This window comes from Oncorhynchus nerka, linkage group LG12 (genome assembly GCF_034236695.1).
Source record: "Oncorhynchus nerka isolate Pitt River linkage group LG12, Oner_Uvic_2.0, whole genome shotgun sequence".
NCBI lineage: Eukaryota > Metazoa > Chordata > Actinopteri > Salmoniformes > Salmonidae > Oncorhynchus > Oncorhynchus nerka.
In genome coordinates, this window is record NC_088407.1 from 69,423,774 (window position 1) to 69,442,784 (window position 19,011).

General features: G+C 42.6%; 1 protein-coding gene across 1 annotated transcript in view; it reads left to right on the plus strand.

Annotated features, from left to right (window-relative positions):
• Positions 1-19,011, plus strand: part of LOC115138658 (ral GTPase-activating protein subunit alpha-1-like) — a 118,666-nt gene that overhangs the window by 38,993 nt on the left and 60,662 nt on the right. The window contains 15 exon segments of the mRNA XM_065025756.1: positions 1,583-1,701; positions 1,863-2,073; positions 2,376-2,558; positions 2,888-3,046; positions 3,222-3,415; positions 3,612-3,710; positions 5,423-5,578; positions 5,695-5,823; positions 6,146-6,271; positions 12,394-12,452; positions 13,025-13,133; positions 17,129-17,239; positions 17,344-17,412; positions 17,626-17,760; positions 18,369-18,552. Coding sequence (XP_064881828.1) covers positions 1,583-1,701; positions 1,863-2,073; positions 2,376-2,558; positions 2,888-3,046; positions 3,222-3,415; positions 3,612-3,710; positions 5,423-5,578; positions 5,695-5,823; positions 6,146-6,271; positions 12,394-12,452; positions 13,025-13,133; positions 17,129-17,239; positions 17,344-17,412; positions 17,626-17,760; positions 18,369-18,552 — 2,043 coding nt within the window.

A 19,011-nucleotide genomic window follows, 5' to 3' on the forward strand; every position in this document is an offset into this window, starting at 1 on the left:
TAGCTAGACTAACTGACCGCTCCCTCACCCAACAACAGTGCAGTTTACATAGCTAGACTGACTGACTGACCGCTCCCTCACCCAACAACAGTGCAGTTTACATAGCTAGACTGACTGACTGACCGCTCCCTCACCCAACAACAGTGCAGTTTACATAGCTAGACTGACTGACCGCTCCCTCACCCAACCACAGTGCAGTTTACATAGCTAGACTAACTGACTGACCGCTCCCTCACCCAACAACAGTGCAGTTTACATAGCTAGACTGACTGACTGACCGCTCCCTCACCCAACAACAGTGCAGTTTACATAGCTAGACTGACTGACCGCTCCCTCACCCAACCACAGTGCAGTTTACATAGCTAGACTAACTGACTGACCGCTCCCTCACCCAACAACAGTGCAGTTTACATAGCTAGACTAACTGACTGACCGCTCCCTCACCCAACAACAGTGCAGTTTACATAGCTAGACTAACTGACTGACCGCTCCTCACCCAACAACAGTGCAGTTTACATAGCTAGACTAACTGACTGACCGCTCCCTCACCCAACCACAGTGCAGTTTACATAGCTAGACTAACTGACTGACCGCTCCCTCACCCAACAACAGTGCAGTTTACATAGCAGTACAGTAGACTGACTGACTGACCGCTTCACCCAACAACAGTGCAGTTTACATAGCTAGACTGACTGACCGCTCCCTCACCCAACCACAGTGCAGTTTACATAGCTAGACTAACTGACTGACCGCTCCCTCACCCAACAACAGTGCAGTTTACATAGCTAGACTAACTGACTGACCGCTCCCTCACCCAACAACAGTGCAGTTTACATAGCTAGACTAACTGACTGACCGCTCCCTCACCCAACAACAGTGCAGTTTACATAGCTAGACTAACTGACTGACCGCTCCCTCACCCAACCACAGTGCAGTTTACATAGCTAGACTGACTGACTGACCGCTCCCTCACCCAACCACAGTGCAGTTTACATAGCTAGACTAACTGACTGACCACTCCCTCACCCAACCACAGTGCGGTTTACATAGCTAGACTAACTGACCGCTCCCTCACCCAACAACAGTGCAGTTTACATAGCTAGACTGACTGACTGACCGCTCCCTCACCCAACCACAGTGCAGTTTACATAGCTAGACTAATCTCTGTTCTGTGATGTGCTGTACTCATGGCTTAGACAAGACAAGGTTTTCTCTCTCTCTCTCTCTCTCCCTCTCTCTCGGACTGCATGCATGTGAGTAACTCCCGCATCGCTTTACTGGTTGGACTCAGTTGTGTTGGTTGGATTTTCTTTAAGATTGTTTCGTTGAGAATTGTGCAACAGTTACCTTAATTCTTCATCTTTATTTAACAGCACATACAACACCACAGGCATACATTTCTGAACTTAACATTATCCACTGCCTATAGGAATGACATGCATTCAATATTTTAGTCCAATGGTGTTGTATTGTGTTGAGGAGATCTGTATGATGAAGATGTGAAGATGCTTGTAGCTGTGTGTGTCAGTATCTTCTGACAGTGGGGTGACGTGTATGTCCTTTGCTCTCTGCCTGGACACAGGCAACAAAGAGGACCCTTGTCAGACGATGCGTGCTGTGCCCAGTGATAACGGCAACCAAAACTTTGGAGACCTGATGGACGAATTTATCCAAGAGCGTCTGCGAGCGAGAGGCACCTCTGTAAGTCACCTTTTCAATTTTCTTTTTCATTTCTCATGCACACACACGCACACACACAATTTCTGAGCTGAGTTAATAAGTGAATGTTCTCAGCTCATGCTCTCTATATGTTTAGTCCAAACATTAGAGTACTAACTTCTCGTCTCTATCTCTCTCTGTAGGGCATGAGAAGGCGTGGCAGTAGCCCCTGTGGTCTGGAGATCCCCAAAGACCTGCCGGAGCTCCTGGGCCGTCAGAACGTCTCACAACCTGTGGACGACCCCGGTGTGCCCTCTGAGTGGAACTCCCCCGCCAGCAGCAGCGACGTCATCAGCTCCGACAGCCAATCAGACTCCTTCAACGCCTTCCAGTACGCCAACTGCAAGTTGGAAAGTAAGTGACATCACAACAGCTGACGTCACATCTTGTTAAATCAGTGACTCGTGTTGTTGAGGATATTACAGGTTATAAATCATGATTATATCAGTTAGCTCACGCTTGCTTTGCATGCATATTGGTTGTGTAAAAACCTGGTTCTGTAACTAAGTAACATAGTAGGGGAGTGGATCGGAGTGGATCGGAGTGGGAGGGGATCGGAGTGGGAGTAGATCGGAGTGGGTGGGAATTGTATATTGCTCTTGACATGCTGGAGGACTACTACTTGTACTGACCACTGGGTGGCACTATGCTGTTAGATTTCAGCTTTGGTCCAGATGGCTGTGGTGCGGGGTCTTTGGACCAGGATAACGCTAGCCTTGGAGGGCTGCCGCAGACTGCAGAGGAACAGGAGCTGTCCAGCCTCACCACCCTGCACATAGATTCAGAGACCAGCAGTCTGAGCCAGCACGGCCTGTCTGCAGACGCCATCACCATCACAGGTCAGAGAGACACACACACACACACACACACACACACACACACACACACACACACACACACACACACACACACACACAGAGACTTAGAGACAAGCAGTCTCAGCCAGCAAGGCCTGTCTGCAGACACCATCACAGGTCAGAGTTGCAGATTCACAAATCAGAACACATCGGCTTTCAATGTCCACATCACTCATCCTTTTATACATCTTAGTGACGTTCCCACATTAAAGAACTTTGATCATCTAGGAAAGCTCATAGAAATCCAATAAATTATTATTATACAAAGTCTACCTAATTCATTACATCAATCTCTGTGTGCCTTCATCCAGGTTCAGAGAGTGCGTCCCCCATGCATTCCCTGGGTGGTTCCTGCTCACAGAGCCCGTCTCCAGCCACCCTGACCGCTGAACACATAGGGCTGCAGCACGAGGACCTGCAGCTGGATGAGAAACTACATCACTCTGTACTACACACTCCTGATGACCTGGGTAATATACACACACCCACACTGCTCTCTATAGTAACTGGTTTATCTAAGTCACTACCCAAACTTGAACGGTCCCTCACCTATCTGTCACACAACACAAACACACTACACACTCAGTCTTACTTACATACTAACAGTGTACTCAAAAGTGTTGTCCCCCTTTTCCCTCCTCTCAGAAACCAGTGAGGTTCCTACAGAGGACTGCAGTGTGATGGCCGGTGGCTCCCTGATCGGTTGGCACGCTGACGTTGCCACGGTGATGTGGCGGAGGATGCTAGGCATTCTGGGTGATGTGAACACCATTAAGGACCCAGAGATCCACGCGCAGGTCTTTGACTATCTCTGTGAGCTGTGGCAGAACCTGGCCAAGGTGAGGAACCATAAGGGAATCAGACTGTGTACTCAATACAAGAATGGGAGTTACTGGATCAATGTATGTAAGACACTCATTCACAACATTAATTTACTCTTTCTTTCTCTTTCTCTGTCCTTTCTTTATTTTTCTCCTATCTTCTCTCTCTTTTCTTTCTTCTTTCTCTCTTTCTCCTTACTCCCACTCTCACCAGATCAGAGATAATCTGGGCATCTCTCTGGACAACCAGTCATCTCCTCCTCCCCCGGTCCTCATCCCTCCCCTCCGGATCCTCACCCCCTGGCTCTTCAAAGTAAGTATTACCCCTCACTGTTCCATTACTTTATAAAATACATGTACTTTGAGGGTAACATACAGTACCAGTCAAAAGTTTGGATACAGCTACTCATTCAAGGGTTTTTCTTTATTTTTACTATTTTCTACATTGTCGAATAATAGCGAAGGCATCGAAACTATGAAATAACACACATGGAATCATGTAGTTACCAAAAAAGTGTTAAACAAATCAAAATAGATTTTAAATTCTTCAAAGTAGCCACCCTTTGCCTTGATGACAGCTTTGCACACTTGGCATTCTTTCAACCAGCTTCACCTGGAATCCTTTTGCAACAGTCTTGAAGGAGTTCCCACATATGCTGAGCACTTGCTGGATGCTTTTCCTTCGCTCTGCGTTCCAACTCATCCCAAATCATCTCAATTGGGTTGAGGTCGGGTGATTATGGAGGCCATGTCATCTGATGCAGCACTCCATCACTCTCCTTCTTGGTCAAATAGCCCTTACACAGCCTGGAGGTGTGTTGGGTTATTGTCCTGTTGAAAAACAAATGATTGTCGGGATGGCATATCACTGCAGAATGCTGTGGTAGCCATGCTGGTTAATTGTGCCTTGAATTCTAAATAAATGGCAGACCGTGTCACCAGCAAAGCAGCCCCACACCATCCCACCACCTCCATGCTTCACTGTGGGAAATACACATGCAGAGATCACCCGTTCACCTACTCTGCGTCTCACAAAGACATGGCAGTTGGAACCAAAAATCTCAAATTTGGACTCATCAGACCAAAGGACAGATTTACACTGGTCTAATGTCCATTGCTCGTGTTTCTTGGCCCAAGCAAGTCTCTTCTTATTGGTGTCCTTTAGTAGTGGTTTCTTTGCAGCAATTCGACCATGAAGGCCTGATTCACGTAGTCTCCTCTGAACATTTGATGTTGAGATGTGTCTGTTATTTATTCGGGTTGTAATTTGAGGTGCAGTTAACTCTAATGAACTTATCCTCTGCAGCAGAGTTAACTCTGAGTTTTCCTTTCCTGTGGCGGTCCTCATGAGAGCCAGTTTCATCATAGTACTTGAATGGTTTTTGCGACTGCACTTAGTTTTTGAAAGTTGTTGAAATTTTCCAGATTGACTGACCTTCATGTCTTCAAGTAATGATGGACTGTCGTTTCTCTTTGCTTATTTGAGCTGTTCTTGCCATAATATGGACTTGGTCTTTTACCAAATAGGGCTACCTTCTGTATATCACCCCTACCTTGTCACAACACAACTGATTGGCTCAAATGAATTAAGAAGGATAGAAATTCCACAAAATAACTTTTTTAGTAAAGCACACCTATTAATTGAAATGCATTCCAGGTGACTACCTCATGAAGGTGGTTGAGAGAATGCCAAGAGTGTGCAAAGCTGTCATCAAGGCAACGGGTGACTACTTTGAAGAATCTCAAATATAAAAAAATGTATTTTGTTTTACACTTTTTTGGTTACTACATGATTCCATATGTGTTATTTCATAGTTGTGATGTCTTCACTATTATTCTACATTGTCTAAAATAGTAAAGAAATAAAGAAAACCCCTTGAATGAGTAGATGCGTCCAAACTTTTGACTGGTACAGTATGTACAGATACAGGAGAGCCTTATTTTTAACATTACACTGAAGTGAATAACATAACTCTTCTACCCTTGTATCTGTGACTGTGTCACGACTGCTTGTCCCCTGTACAGGCAACCATGCTGACAGAGAGGTACAAACAGGGGAAGCTACACGCCTACAAGCTCATCTGTAAGATCATGAAGAGGAGGCAGGACGTTTCGCCCAACTCAGACTTCCTCACTCACTTCTACAACATCATGCACTGTGGCCTTATGCACGTCGACCAGGTGTGTGTGTTTTCGTGCGCATGTGTGTTTCTGAGACAGAGAGGAAGACAGAGAGAGTGTGTTGGCTGCAGTTATCACTACCCTCTGTTAAATACTGTTCCCTCTGTGTTTCTCAGGACATAGTGAACACCATCATTAAGCACTGTTCTCCTCGGTTCTTCTCCATCGGGCTGCCTGGAGCCACCATGCTTATCCTGGATTTCATCATCGCAGCCAGCAGAGTCACAGCCTGCTCCTCCCTCAATGTGAGAACAACACTGCTGCAATTCACTATCTCTCTGATTATGATCGTAATGCACTGGAATAGCTGTCTGTTAGGACTGACTGACTTATTGGCTGACTGATTATTGGCTGACTTACTGACTGATGTTTATTCTCATAAGTGCAGATTCACTTTACATTTTGAGGTGTTTTAATTTTCCCCTCATTTTGAATCAGAAAACTTGCTTCAATATACTGTACACCTACTTCTGGATGCACCACACAACACCTCCCCCAATACAGTTAAATGATCTGTTTCAACACTGTAGTCTTCTGAGTTTACCCCCCTGTTTGTCTCTCTGTCAGGCCCCACGGGTGGAGGCTCAGATCCTGCTGGGTTCTCTGGTGTGTTTCCCTAACCTATACGAGGAGCTGCCTGCCCTACACCCCACCACCGCTGACGTGGTCATGACCAAGTTCAGAGACGTTAAGGTAACCGTCCTCATGTGGGGTGGTTGGTTAACTCTACATTTTCAACTTGCTTTATTCTATTGCTTCAACCTGTAGGAACCGCTCCACGTTTGGTTATTGAACATTTATTGATTGCCCCTATTGCTTTTTGATTTTTTTATATATTTTTAAATACGTGGTATTTTGTGTGATTTTATTGAACAGATGGTTAGAGAGAGGGGTGTATTGGAAAGATAGGAGGGGGACACAGTGTGTCAAATGGCAGTGGGATTTGAGGTTATTACCCACATTCACACCGGTATTAATATACTGGAGATGGCGGCACCAACCACGAGACCACTATTAACCACGAGACCACTAGTGACCACTAAACCATTAGTAACCACTAGTGCCCACTAGACCATTAGTAACCACTAGACCATGAGTGACCACTAGTAACCACTAGACCATTAGTGACTACTAGTAACCACTAGACCATTAGTAACCACGAGACCATTAGTAACCACTAGACCATTAGTGACCACTAGTAACCACTAGTAACCACTAGACCATTAGTGACTACTAGTAACCACTAGACCACTAGTAACCACTATAACACTAGACCACTAGTAACCATTAGACCACTACTAACCATTAGACCACTAGACCATAAGTAACCACGAGACCATTAGTAACCATTAGGCCACTAAAAACAATTATACCACTAGACCACTAGTAACCATTAGACCACTAGTAACCATTAGACCATTAGTAACCATTAGACCTCTTGATCACTAGTAACCATTAGACCACTGGTAACCATTAGAACACTAGTAACTATTAGTAACCATTAGACCACTAAAAACCATTAGACCACTAGTAACCATTAGACCACTAAAAACCATTAGACCACTAGACCACTAGTAACCATTAGACCACTATTAACCATTAGACCACTGGTAACCATTAGAACACTAGTAACTATTAGTAACCATTAGACCACTAAAAACCATTAGACCACTAGTAACCATTAGACCACTAAAAACCATTAGACCACTAGAGCACTAGTAACCATTAGACCACTAGTAACCATTAGACCACTAAAAACCATTAGACCACTAGTAACCATTAGACCACTAGTGACTACTAGACCATTAGTAACCACTAGACCATTAGTAACCACTAGACCATTAGTAACCACTAGTGACCACTAGACCATTAGTAACCACTAGACCATTAGTGACCACTAGTAACCACTAGACCATTAGTAACCACGAGACCATGAGTGACCACTAGTAACCACTAGACCATTAGTGACTACTAGTAACCACTAGACCATTAGTAACAACTAGACCATTGGTGACCACTAGTAACCACTAGACCGTTAGTGACTACTAGTAACCATTAGTAACCACTAGACCACTAGTGACTACTAGACCATTAGTAACCACTAGACCATTAGTGACCACTAGACCATTAGTAACCACAAGACCACTAGTGACTACTAGACCATTAGTAACCACTAGACCATTAGTAACCACTAGTGACCACTAGACCATTAGTAACCACTAGACCATTAGTGACCACTAGTAACCACTAGACCATTAGTGACTACTAGTAACCACTAGACCATTAGTAACCACTAGACCATTAGTGACCACTAGTAACCACTAGTAACCACTAGACCATTAGTGACTACTAGTAACCACTAGACCATTAGTAACCACTTGACCACTAGACCGTTAGTGACTATTAGTAACAATTAGTAACCACTAGACCATTAGTGACTACTGGCAACCACTAGACCACTAGTAACCATTAGAACACTGGTAACTATTAGTAACCACGAGACCATTAGTAACCATTAGACCACTAGTAACCATTAGACCACTAGACCATTAGTAACCATTAGACCACTTGATAACTAGTAACCATTAGACCACTAGTAACCATTAGACCACTAGTAACCATTAGACCACTAAAAACCATTAGACCACTAGTAACCATTAGACCACTAGTAACCATTAGACCACTACTAACCATTAGACCACTAAAAACCATTAGACCACTAGTAACCATTAGACCACTAGTGACTACTAGACCATTAGTAACCACTAGACCATTAGTAACCACTAGTGACCACTAGACCATTAGTAACCACTAGACCATTAGTGACCACTAGTAACCACTAGACCATTAGTAACCACGAGACCATGAGTGACCACTAGTAACCACTAGACCATTAGTGACTACTAGTAACCACTAGACCATTAGTAACAACTAGACCATTGGTGACCACTAGTAACCACTAGACCGTTAGTGACTACTAGTAACCATTAGTAACCACTAGACCACTAGTGACTACTAGACCATTAGTAACCACTAGACCATTAGTGACCACTAGACCATTAGTAACCACAAGACCACTAGTGACTACTAGACCATTAGTAACCACTAGACCATTAGTAACCACTAGTGACCACTAGACCATTAGTAACCACTAGACCATTAGTGACCACTAGTAACCACTAGACCATTAGTGACTACTAGTAACCACTAGACCATTAGTAACCACTAGACCATTAGTGACCACTAGTAACCACTAGTAACCACTAGACCATTAGTGACTACTAGTAACCACTAGACCATTAGTAACCACTTGACCACTAGACCGTTAGTGACTATTAGTAACAATTAGTAACCACTAGACCATTAGTGACTACTGGCAACCACTAGACCACTAGTAACCATTAGAACACTGGTAACTATTAGTAACCACGAGACCATTAGTAACCATTAGACCACTAGTAACCATTAGACCACTAGACCATTAGTAACCATTAGACCACTTGATAACTAGTAACCATTAGACCACTAGTAACCATTAGACCACTAGTAACCATTAGACCACTAAAAACCATTAGACCACTAGTAACCATTAGACCACTAGTAACCATTAGACCACTAAAAACCATTAGACCACTAGTAACCATTAGACCACTAGTGACTACTAGACCATTAGTAACCACTAGACCATTAGTAACCACTAGACCATTAGTAACCACTAGTGACCACTAGACCACTAGTAACCACTAGACCATTAGTAACCACGAGACCATTAGTAACCACTAGACCATTAGTGACTACTAGTAACCACTAGACCATTAGTGACCACTAGTAACCACTAGACCGTTAGTGACTACTAGTAACCATTAGTAACCACTAGACCATTAGTGACTACTGGTAACCACTAGACCACTAGTAACCGTTAGACCACTAGTGACTACTAGACCATTAGTAACCACTAGACCATTAGTAACCACTAGACCATTAGTAACCACTAGTGACCACTAGACCATTAGTAACCACTAGACCATTAGTGACCACTAGTAACCACTAGACCGTTAGTGACTACTAGTAACCATTAGTAACCACTAGACCATTAGTGACCACTAGTAACCACTAGACCATTAGTAACCACAAGACCACTAGTGACTACTAGACCACTAGTGACTACTAGACCATTAGTAACCACTAGACCATTAGTAACCATTAGTGACCATTAGTAACCACTAGACCATTAGTGACCACTAGTAACCACTAGACCATTAGTGACTACTGGCAACCACTAGACCACTAGTAACCATTAGAACACTGGTAACTATTAGTAACCACGAGACCATTAGTAACCATTAGACCACTAGTAACCATTAGACCACTAGACCATTAGTAACCATTAGACCACTTGATAACTAGTAACCATTAGACCACTAGTAACCATTAGACCACTAGTAACCATTAGACCACTAGTAACCATTAGACCACTAGTAACCATTAGACCACTAAAAACCATTAGACCACTAGTAACCATTAGACCACTGGTGACTACTAGACCATTAGTAACCACTAGACCATTAGTAACCACTAGACCATTAGTAACCACTAGTGACCACTAGACCATTAGTAACCACTAGACCATTAGTGACCACTAGTAACCACTAGACCATTAGTAACCACGAGACCATTAGTAACCACTAGACCATGAGTGACCACTAGTAACCACTAGTAACCACTAGATCATTAGTGACTACTAGTAACCACTAGACCATTAGTAACAACTAGACCATTAGTGACCACTAGTAACCACTAGACCGTTAGTGACTACTAGTAACCATTAGTAACCACTAGACCATTAGTGACTACTGGTAACCACTAGACCACTAGTAACCATTAGAACACTTGTAACTATTAGTAACCACAAGACCATTAGTAACCACTAGGGACCACTAGACCATTAGTAACCACTAGACCATGAGTGACCACTAGTAACCACTAGACCATTAGTGACTACTAGTAACCACTAGACCATTAGTAACCACTAGACCATGAGTGACCACTAGTAACCACTAGACCATTAGTAACCACAAGACCACTAGTGACTACTAGACCATTAGTAACCACTAGACCATTAGTGACCACTAGTAACCACTAGACCATTAGTAACCACAAGACCACTAGTGACTACTAGACCATTAGTAACCACTAGACCATTAGTACCCACTAGTGACCACTAGACCATTAGTAACCACTAGACCATTAGTGACCACTAGTAACCACTAGACCATTAGTGACTACTAGTAACCACTAGACCATTAGTAACCACTAGACCATTAGTGACCACTAGTAACCACTAGTAATCACTAGACCATTAGTGACTACTAGTAACCACTAGACCATTAGTAACCACTTGACCACTAGACCGTTAGTGACTACTAGTAACCATTAGTAACCACTAGACCATTAGTGACCACTAGTAACCACTAGACCATTAGTAACCACAAGACCATTAGTAACCACTAGACCATTAGTGACCACTAGACCATTAGTGACTACTAGTAACCACTAGTAACCACTAGACCGTTAGTGACTACTAGTAACCACTAGACCATTAGTTACTACTGGTAACCACTAGTAACCATTAGAACACTGGTAACTATTAGTAACCACGAGACCATTAGTAACCATTAGACCACTAGTAATCATTAGACCACTAGTAACCATTAGACCACTAGTAACCATTAGACCACTATTAACCATTAGACCACTATTAACCACTAGACCATTAGTAACCATTAGACCACTAAAAACCACAAGACCACTTGATCACTAGTAACCATTATACCACTAGTATCCACTAGACCACTGGTAACCATTAGACCACTAGTAACCATTAGACCACTGGTAACCATTAGACCACTAGTAACCATTAGACCACTAGTAACCATTAGACCACTAGTAACCATTAGACCACTTGACCATTCATAACCATTAGACCACTAGTAACCATTAGTCAACTAGTAACCATTAGACCACTAGTAACCATTAGACCATTAATAACCATTAGACCACTGGTAACCATTAGACCACTTGACCACTGGTAACCATTAGACCATTAATAACCATTAGACCACTAGTAACCATTAGACCATTAATAACCATTTAATAACCATTAGACCATTAATAACCATTAGACCACTAGTAACCATTAGACCATTAATAACCATTAGACCACTGGTAACCATTAGACCACTTGACCACTGGTAACCATTAGACCACTAAAAACCATTAGACCACTAGTAACCATTAGACCACTAAAAACCGTTAGACCACTAGTAACCATTAGACCACCCAAGCCACCTATTGTTTGATGTTGTATCAAACCCACATTAAACCCAATGACCTTTTAATTTCTTCCCCCTGTGGTACTGAGGGAGCAGTAGTGCTAGGTTATCTAACTCTCTAGTGGGTCATCAGCTATGTCACAATAGTCCATTCACAGGATATTGTTGTTATTGTGCCGCATGTTGTTGATTGCTGGTTAAAGAGCTAATTTCATGCATGAGTGTTCCATATTTGGACAGAGAATTTCACATTATGGCATTTGATAGCCTGGGTCTGGCTGTGAATGACAAAACACCGGTTGATTCAGCCAGTTGGGAGTCTGTTTTGTGTGTGTGCGCGGGGGTGTGTGCGTGTGTGTTTTAGCAGCACACCTGTTGTTCAATGGAGAATAAAACAGGCTGATGGGTGCATTAATCTCTCAATCAGTTAATTATTGATTGATTGATTGATAATTTATTGATAGACCCTGTCCTTCGTTTCAGGAACACATCATCAAACACATCCTGAGTTCAGCCATAGATGAGCCTTCAGCCCCAGCCAGGTATGAAGACCAACCAACCAACCACCCCCACTAACCAACCAACCATACCCACCAATTAACCACCCACCCCACCAACCAACCACCCCCACCAACAAACCACAACCACCCATCACCACAAACCAAACAACCAAATGGTACCCTATTCCCGACATAGTGCACTACTTCTGACCAGCGCCCTGTATAGAGAATAAGGTACCATAAAGGACACAGTCTTTGCCTGTCTGGAGGAAGACATCTGCCAAGTAGCAGATTATTGTAAGGAAAATGAGGCGAGGGAATGGGGAGGAGGGTGTCACTGTACGGGCTCTGGTGACTAATATAAGCTGGTTATGCTGTCGTCTTCCCTGTGTATTGTCCCTGTTAGTCTCATTCAATATCACACTGACATTGGTGGTGTTAGTTGATTATGCATTTATGTATGTGTATTTGTGTTTATTGGTTACCAACAGTGACTCAAAATAGTAAAGCTATTTATAATGGGCTAATGTGTGTCATTTGTGTGTCCGTTAAATAAAAAACAGCCCAATGGAAAATTAACAGGAGTTGTGTTATGTTGTGTTTGGCCCTGTCAGGTGTGTGGCCCTGTGCAGTCTGGGTATCTGGCTGTGTGAGGAGTTGGTCCACGGCACCCAGCATCCTCAGATCAAAGAAGCCCTCAATGTCATCTGTGTCACTCTAAAGGTAACTAGCTATATATGATATAGTAATATGCCACTTCTGCTAAATGGAATATATTGTTAACAATGCCCATGCCCTGCATGCCTCACATGAGGAGCTGTCATTTTCAGCCATCTACTTCCTATGTTTGAGCTGCAAAATCCACGAGTCACTTAAAGCGTACTGGATTGATTGTGTTCATTTTACTCCTGTGACTCTTTCATGATCTTAATTGTGCCTGTCGTTTTTTCCTGCTAACGTTGCAACCATTCTTGTAATGACCTGTCAAACACACTCCGGTAATGGCTGAATTGGGCATCTATAACGGCGCTAAATGTTCATCTGGGATATAACGCATCACCTTGACACTTGCATCACAAGAAAGAGAAGAAAGATAACTTTATTTTGATGGGTGTTCATTTTGAGGGTAATAGAAAAAAGTTATAATTTAATACAGTTGAAATGTTTACAAATTAGATATGCTGAAATGAAAGAAACTTCTGAAAATGAACACTCAGATTAATGGTGATATTATGTCTGATTAGTATGTATAGATAAGTGCACATATAATTTCTTTATTTTAACATATTGTTTTTACAAAATACCTGATAATATTACAAAATGTATGTATGACTGCATTCTAAGAAAAATTACATTTTAAAATAAATTGAATACCTGAATTCCCACCAAAATGTTCTGTGCCAGTAAAATGTTTTCTGTGCTATAATTTAGTCAATATCAGATGGATTTAAAAAATTGGCAGCTTCATTAAATAGTACCCGCAAAACACCAGTCTCAATGTCAGCAGTGAAGAGGTGACTCCTGGATACTGGCCTTCTAGGCAGAGTTCCTCTGTCTAGTGTCTGTGTTCTTTTGCCCATCTTAATCTTTTATTTTTATTATCCAGTCTAAGATATGGCTTTTTCTTTGCAAAAAAAAAAGGCAGCATCCCAGAGTCGCCTTTTCACTGTTGACGTTGAGACTGGTGTTTTGCGGGTACTATTTCATGGAGCTGCCAGTTGAGGACTTGTGAGGCTTCTGTTTCTCAAACTAGACACTCTAATGTACTTGTCCTCTTGCTCAGTTGTGCACCGGGGCCTCCCACTCCTATTTCTATTCAGGTTAGAGACAGATTGCGCTGTTCTGTGAAGAGAGTAGTACACCGCTTTGTATGAGATCTTCAGTTTCTTGGCAATTTCTCGCATGGAATAGCCTTAGAGGTCGACCGATTAATCGGAATGGCCGAATTAATTAGGGCCGATTTCAAGTTTTCATAACAATCGGAAATCTGTATTTTTGGGCGCCGATTTCCGATTATTAAAAAAATATATATATATCTTTTTTTTTAACTAGGCAAATCAGTTAAGAACACATTCTTATTTTCAATGACTGCCTAGGAACTGTGGGTTAACTGCCTTGTTCAGGGGCAGAACGACAGATTTTCACCTTGTCAGCTCAGGGGTTCCAATCTTGCAACCGCACAGTTAACTAGTCCAACGCTCTAACCATTGCACTCCACAAGTAGCATGCCTGTTACGCAAATACAGTAGAAGCCAAGGTAAGTTGCTAGCTAGCATTAAACTTATCTTATAAAAAACAATAAATCATAATCACTAGTTATAACTACTAATCCAGTTTAGCAGGCAATATTAACCAGGTGAAATTGTGTCATTTCTCTTGCGTTCATTGCACGCAAAGTCAGGGTATATGCAACAGTTTGGGCTGCCTGGCTCATTGCGAACTAATTTGCAAGAATTGTACGTAATTATGACATACATTGAAGGTTGTGCAATGTAACAAGAATATTTAGACTTAGGGATGCCATCCGTTAGATAAAATACCGAACGGTTCCATATTTCACTGAAATAATAAACGTTTTGTTTTCGAAATGATAGTTGACCAGATTCGATCGTATTAATGACCAAAAGCTCCTATTTCTGTGTGTTATTATGTTATAATTAAGTCTGATTTGATAGAGCAGTCTGACTGAGCAGCAGCAGGCCCATAATCATTCATTCTAACAGCACTTTCGTGTGTTTTGCCAGCAGCTCTTCGCAAGCACAGCGCTGTTTATGACTTCAAGCCTATCAGCCTAATGGCTGGTGTAACCAATGTGAAATGGTTAGCTAGTTAGCTGGGTGTGCGCTAATACTGTTTCAAACGTCACTAGATTTGGAGTAGTTATTCCCCTTGCGCTGCAAGGGCCATGGCTTTTGTGGAGCGATGGGTAACGATGTTTCGAGTGTGGCTGTTGTCGATGTGTTCCTGGTTCGAGCCCAGGTAGGGGCGAGGAGGGGTACGGAAGCTATACTGTTACACTGGCAATACTATAGTGCCTATAAGAACATCCAATAGTCAAAGGTATATGAAATACAAATGGTATAGAGAGAAATAGTCCTATAAATACTATATTAACTACAACCTAAAACCTCTTACCTTGGAATATTGAAGTCTCATGTTAAAAGGAACCACCAACTTTCATATGTTCTCATGTTCTGAGCAAGGAACTTACACGTTAGCTTTTTACATGGCACATATTTTACACGGCACACATTTTTACATGGCACATATTACTTTCTTCTCCAACACTTTGTTTTTGCATGATTTAAACCAAATTGAACATGTTTCATTATTTATTTGAGGCTAAATTGATTTCATTGATGTTTTATATTAAGTTAAAATAAGTGTTAATTCAGTATTGTTGTAATTGTCGTTATTACAATTTTTTTTTAAATCGTCCGATTAATCGGCATCGGCTTTTTTGGGCCCTCCAATAATCGGTATCGGCGTTGAATAATCATAATCGGTCGACCTCTAGCCTTTATTTCTCAGAACAAGAATAGTTTCAGAAGAAAGTTCTTTGTTTCTAGCCATTTTGAGCCTGTAATCGAACCCACAAATGCTGATGCTCCAGATACTGAACTAGTCTAAGGAGGCCAGTTGTAATGCTTCTTTAATCAGCACAATAGTTTTCAGCTGTGTTAACATAATTGCAAAAGGATTTTCTAATGATCAGTTAGTCTTTTAAAATGATAAACTTGGATTAGCTAACACAACTTGCCATTGGAACACAGGAGTGATGGTTGCTGATAATGGGCCTCTGTACACCTATATAGATATTCCATTTTAAATCAGCCATTTCTAGCTACAATAGTCATTTGCAACATTAACAATGCCTACACTGTATTTCTGATCAATTTGATGTTATTTAAAAAATGTGCTTTTCTTTCAAAAACAAGGACATTCCTAAGTGACCCCAAACTTTTGAACGGTAGTGTATATGTGATCCCTGGGAATGGGAATTGAACCCACAACCCTGGTGTTATTGAGTCATCTGCCATGCACAGTGATTAGAATTTTGAAATGTGTTGCCTTGCCTTCATCACTTGCCATGGGAATTGTACTGTAGCAGTCCGTGGTTAGCAGTAGCACAGAAGCAGTATCTCCCAGTATTTAGCCCTGGTCTGTGTGTTGTTGACTGGCACAGTTACAGCAGTGTCAGTCTGCTTGGAGTGGGAGAAAGATGTTCTGCACTGAGTTGCCAGAAGAAGCTTACAGACAGTAACGGCTGGTTTGGTCTGGCCCACCACACACAACTCCAACCCAGCTAAATCTGGCCTGACTGTCAACATTTTGGCCTCTGTGTGCTCTCCATTCTGCTCAGACAGAAGGCGAAGGCTAATCCCATGAAGAATACATCCAACACCCACCTCAAGGAATTGTTATTTTTCAGTCTTCTGAAATAAGGGTGCTCGTCAACTGTGCCCCCCCCCCCCCCCCTTCTTTAACTCCTCTCCATATTGTTATCCAATCAAATGGGATGGCTGGTGATCCAGACCATTGTTTTGTGTGTGCCTTGGCCCTGGCCTGCTGCTCTGGAAAGCACTCTGCACTCTTCCTGAGGCAGGGTCACAGTGAGAGGAGGGAGGGAGGGAGGGAGGAGGAGGTGGTGGGTCGTCTCCCTGAGCCCCTTACACTTTTCTTAATTGCGTGCGTGTTTGTGTTTCTTTGTATTTCAGTTTCCAAATAAAACTGTCGCGCTGGTGGCCTCCGACATTCTGCACTTGCTCATAAACTATGTCGATGACCTTCAGAAATTCCCCCTCGACACTCCAAAGAAAATAGTTGAGGTAAATTGGCATGTCCATTTTAATAATGACGTATGTCAACTCTTCTTGGAGTTTTTCAAGAGTATCCTTTTGGAATGACAGTGACATATTAACTCTTGTTTCAGATCCTCATAGCGACTATCACTCACCTGCTTCCCACTACAGAATCCTCGCCTCATGAACTGGACAAGAGGGTTTGTCACTTCTCCTCATACACAACTCTCCTAGTCACATGGAGAGTTGGTGATAATACATGATCACAACTGTTGCTTTTCTATTTACAGTATACCAGCCTGACATGTTTCTTGCAGAAGCTCAATGAAGAAAATGTTCCTCATCATAATACAGTATTTTGCTCTCTGCTTTATTTATGAAATCAAACTGTATTTTTGGTTTCCTATCCCTAGTTGGTGGTGTCTCTGCTGTTGTGTCTGCTGGACTGGGCGATGGCTCTGCCTCCTAAAACTTTGCTGCAGCCTGTCCAAACCCTCAGCCCCGACAAGGAGAAGCCAGACAAGTCTGTCCTCAGCTGTATCTACAAGGTATGCCCAGTAGAACCCTTGCCCATACTTTTGTAGTAGTAGTAGCTTTGTGAATAGTAGCTTTATGTAGTAGCTTTGTGAATTGATATACTTCAAGACAGTATTTGATGCCGACATATCCGTCTTTACTTTGCTTAGCATTGACCAAAGCATTCAGTGGAGTGTGGAACCTGACCCATGGAGTAGCACTTATTTTGTGTTTAGTGTTCTTTCATTTCCTAATGGAGTTCAGGACTGGGGGGGCTCCTTCCTAATGCATGCTACAGCTGGCACTGAGCACACCCAGACTCACTCACTCCCTCAGTTGTCAGCACTCAATCACAGCATCCTCTTTTCCCATTACCACCCTTTCTCTCTCTCTCTCCACGGAAACGCACTGTGACGGGATCAGCAGATCATTCAATTACTTATTTCCGATAAGGATTCCACCTCTCAAGTTTCTTTCTCTCTTTCTATTTTCTCTCTCTCCTTTCTCTCTCTGTCTCTCTCTCTCTCTCATTCTTTTGCGCTCTCTCATTTTATTTCTCTCTATAGAAAACTACAGTCATGTGAAATAGTGCAGTAGTGTTCATTGATTGTTTTCTTGGTTCTCCCTCTTCTCCCCCCAGGTGCTGCATGGCTGTGTGTATGGGGCCCAGAACTTCAACAGCCCTAGGTATTTCCCCATGAACCTGTCAGACCTGACCAGTCCAGACTACGACCCCTTCCTGCTACTGGAGAGTCTGAAGGAACCAGAGCCCCTCCACTCCCCTGACTCAGAACGCTCCTCCAAACTACAGCCTGTCACTGAGGGTAAGAACATAACTCCCTCTTCTCCTCCTCTTCCTCTGTCTTAATCTCTACCTCACCCCTACTCTGATTCCTTCTCCTATGGACTGGATGTGATGTGAATGCAGCTAGGCTCCTATGTGTCCTGTGTTAGATTCAGAGCAGCAGGGGACACCTGCAGCTTTTTCCAGCATGGGATAATGACTAATCTTTTGAGCACTTTGTGAGGCATGCTTCTTTCCTTAGCAACTAACTCCCCTTTTCCCTCCGGTCCTCGATCTATCAATTTATTTGTTCATTTCATTCCTTTCCTTTTCTTTTGGGGTATCGGAGTAAAGATGGAGGGAGAGATTTAACCTTAATTTACATAGGTTTGTCTCATTGAGATAAAAAATGCTTTTGCCTTAAAGGCCCCCTAGATTTTATTGGAGAGAGAGTGCGAGAGAAACCTGTCCTCCTGTCCTGTCAATAGTCGCATTCCTT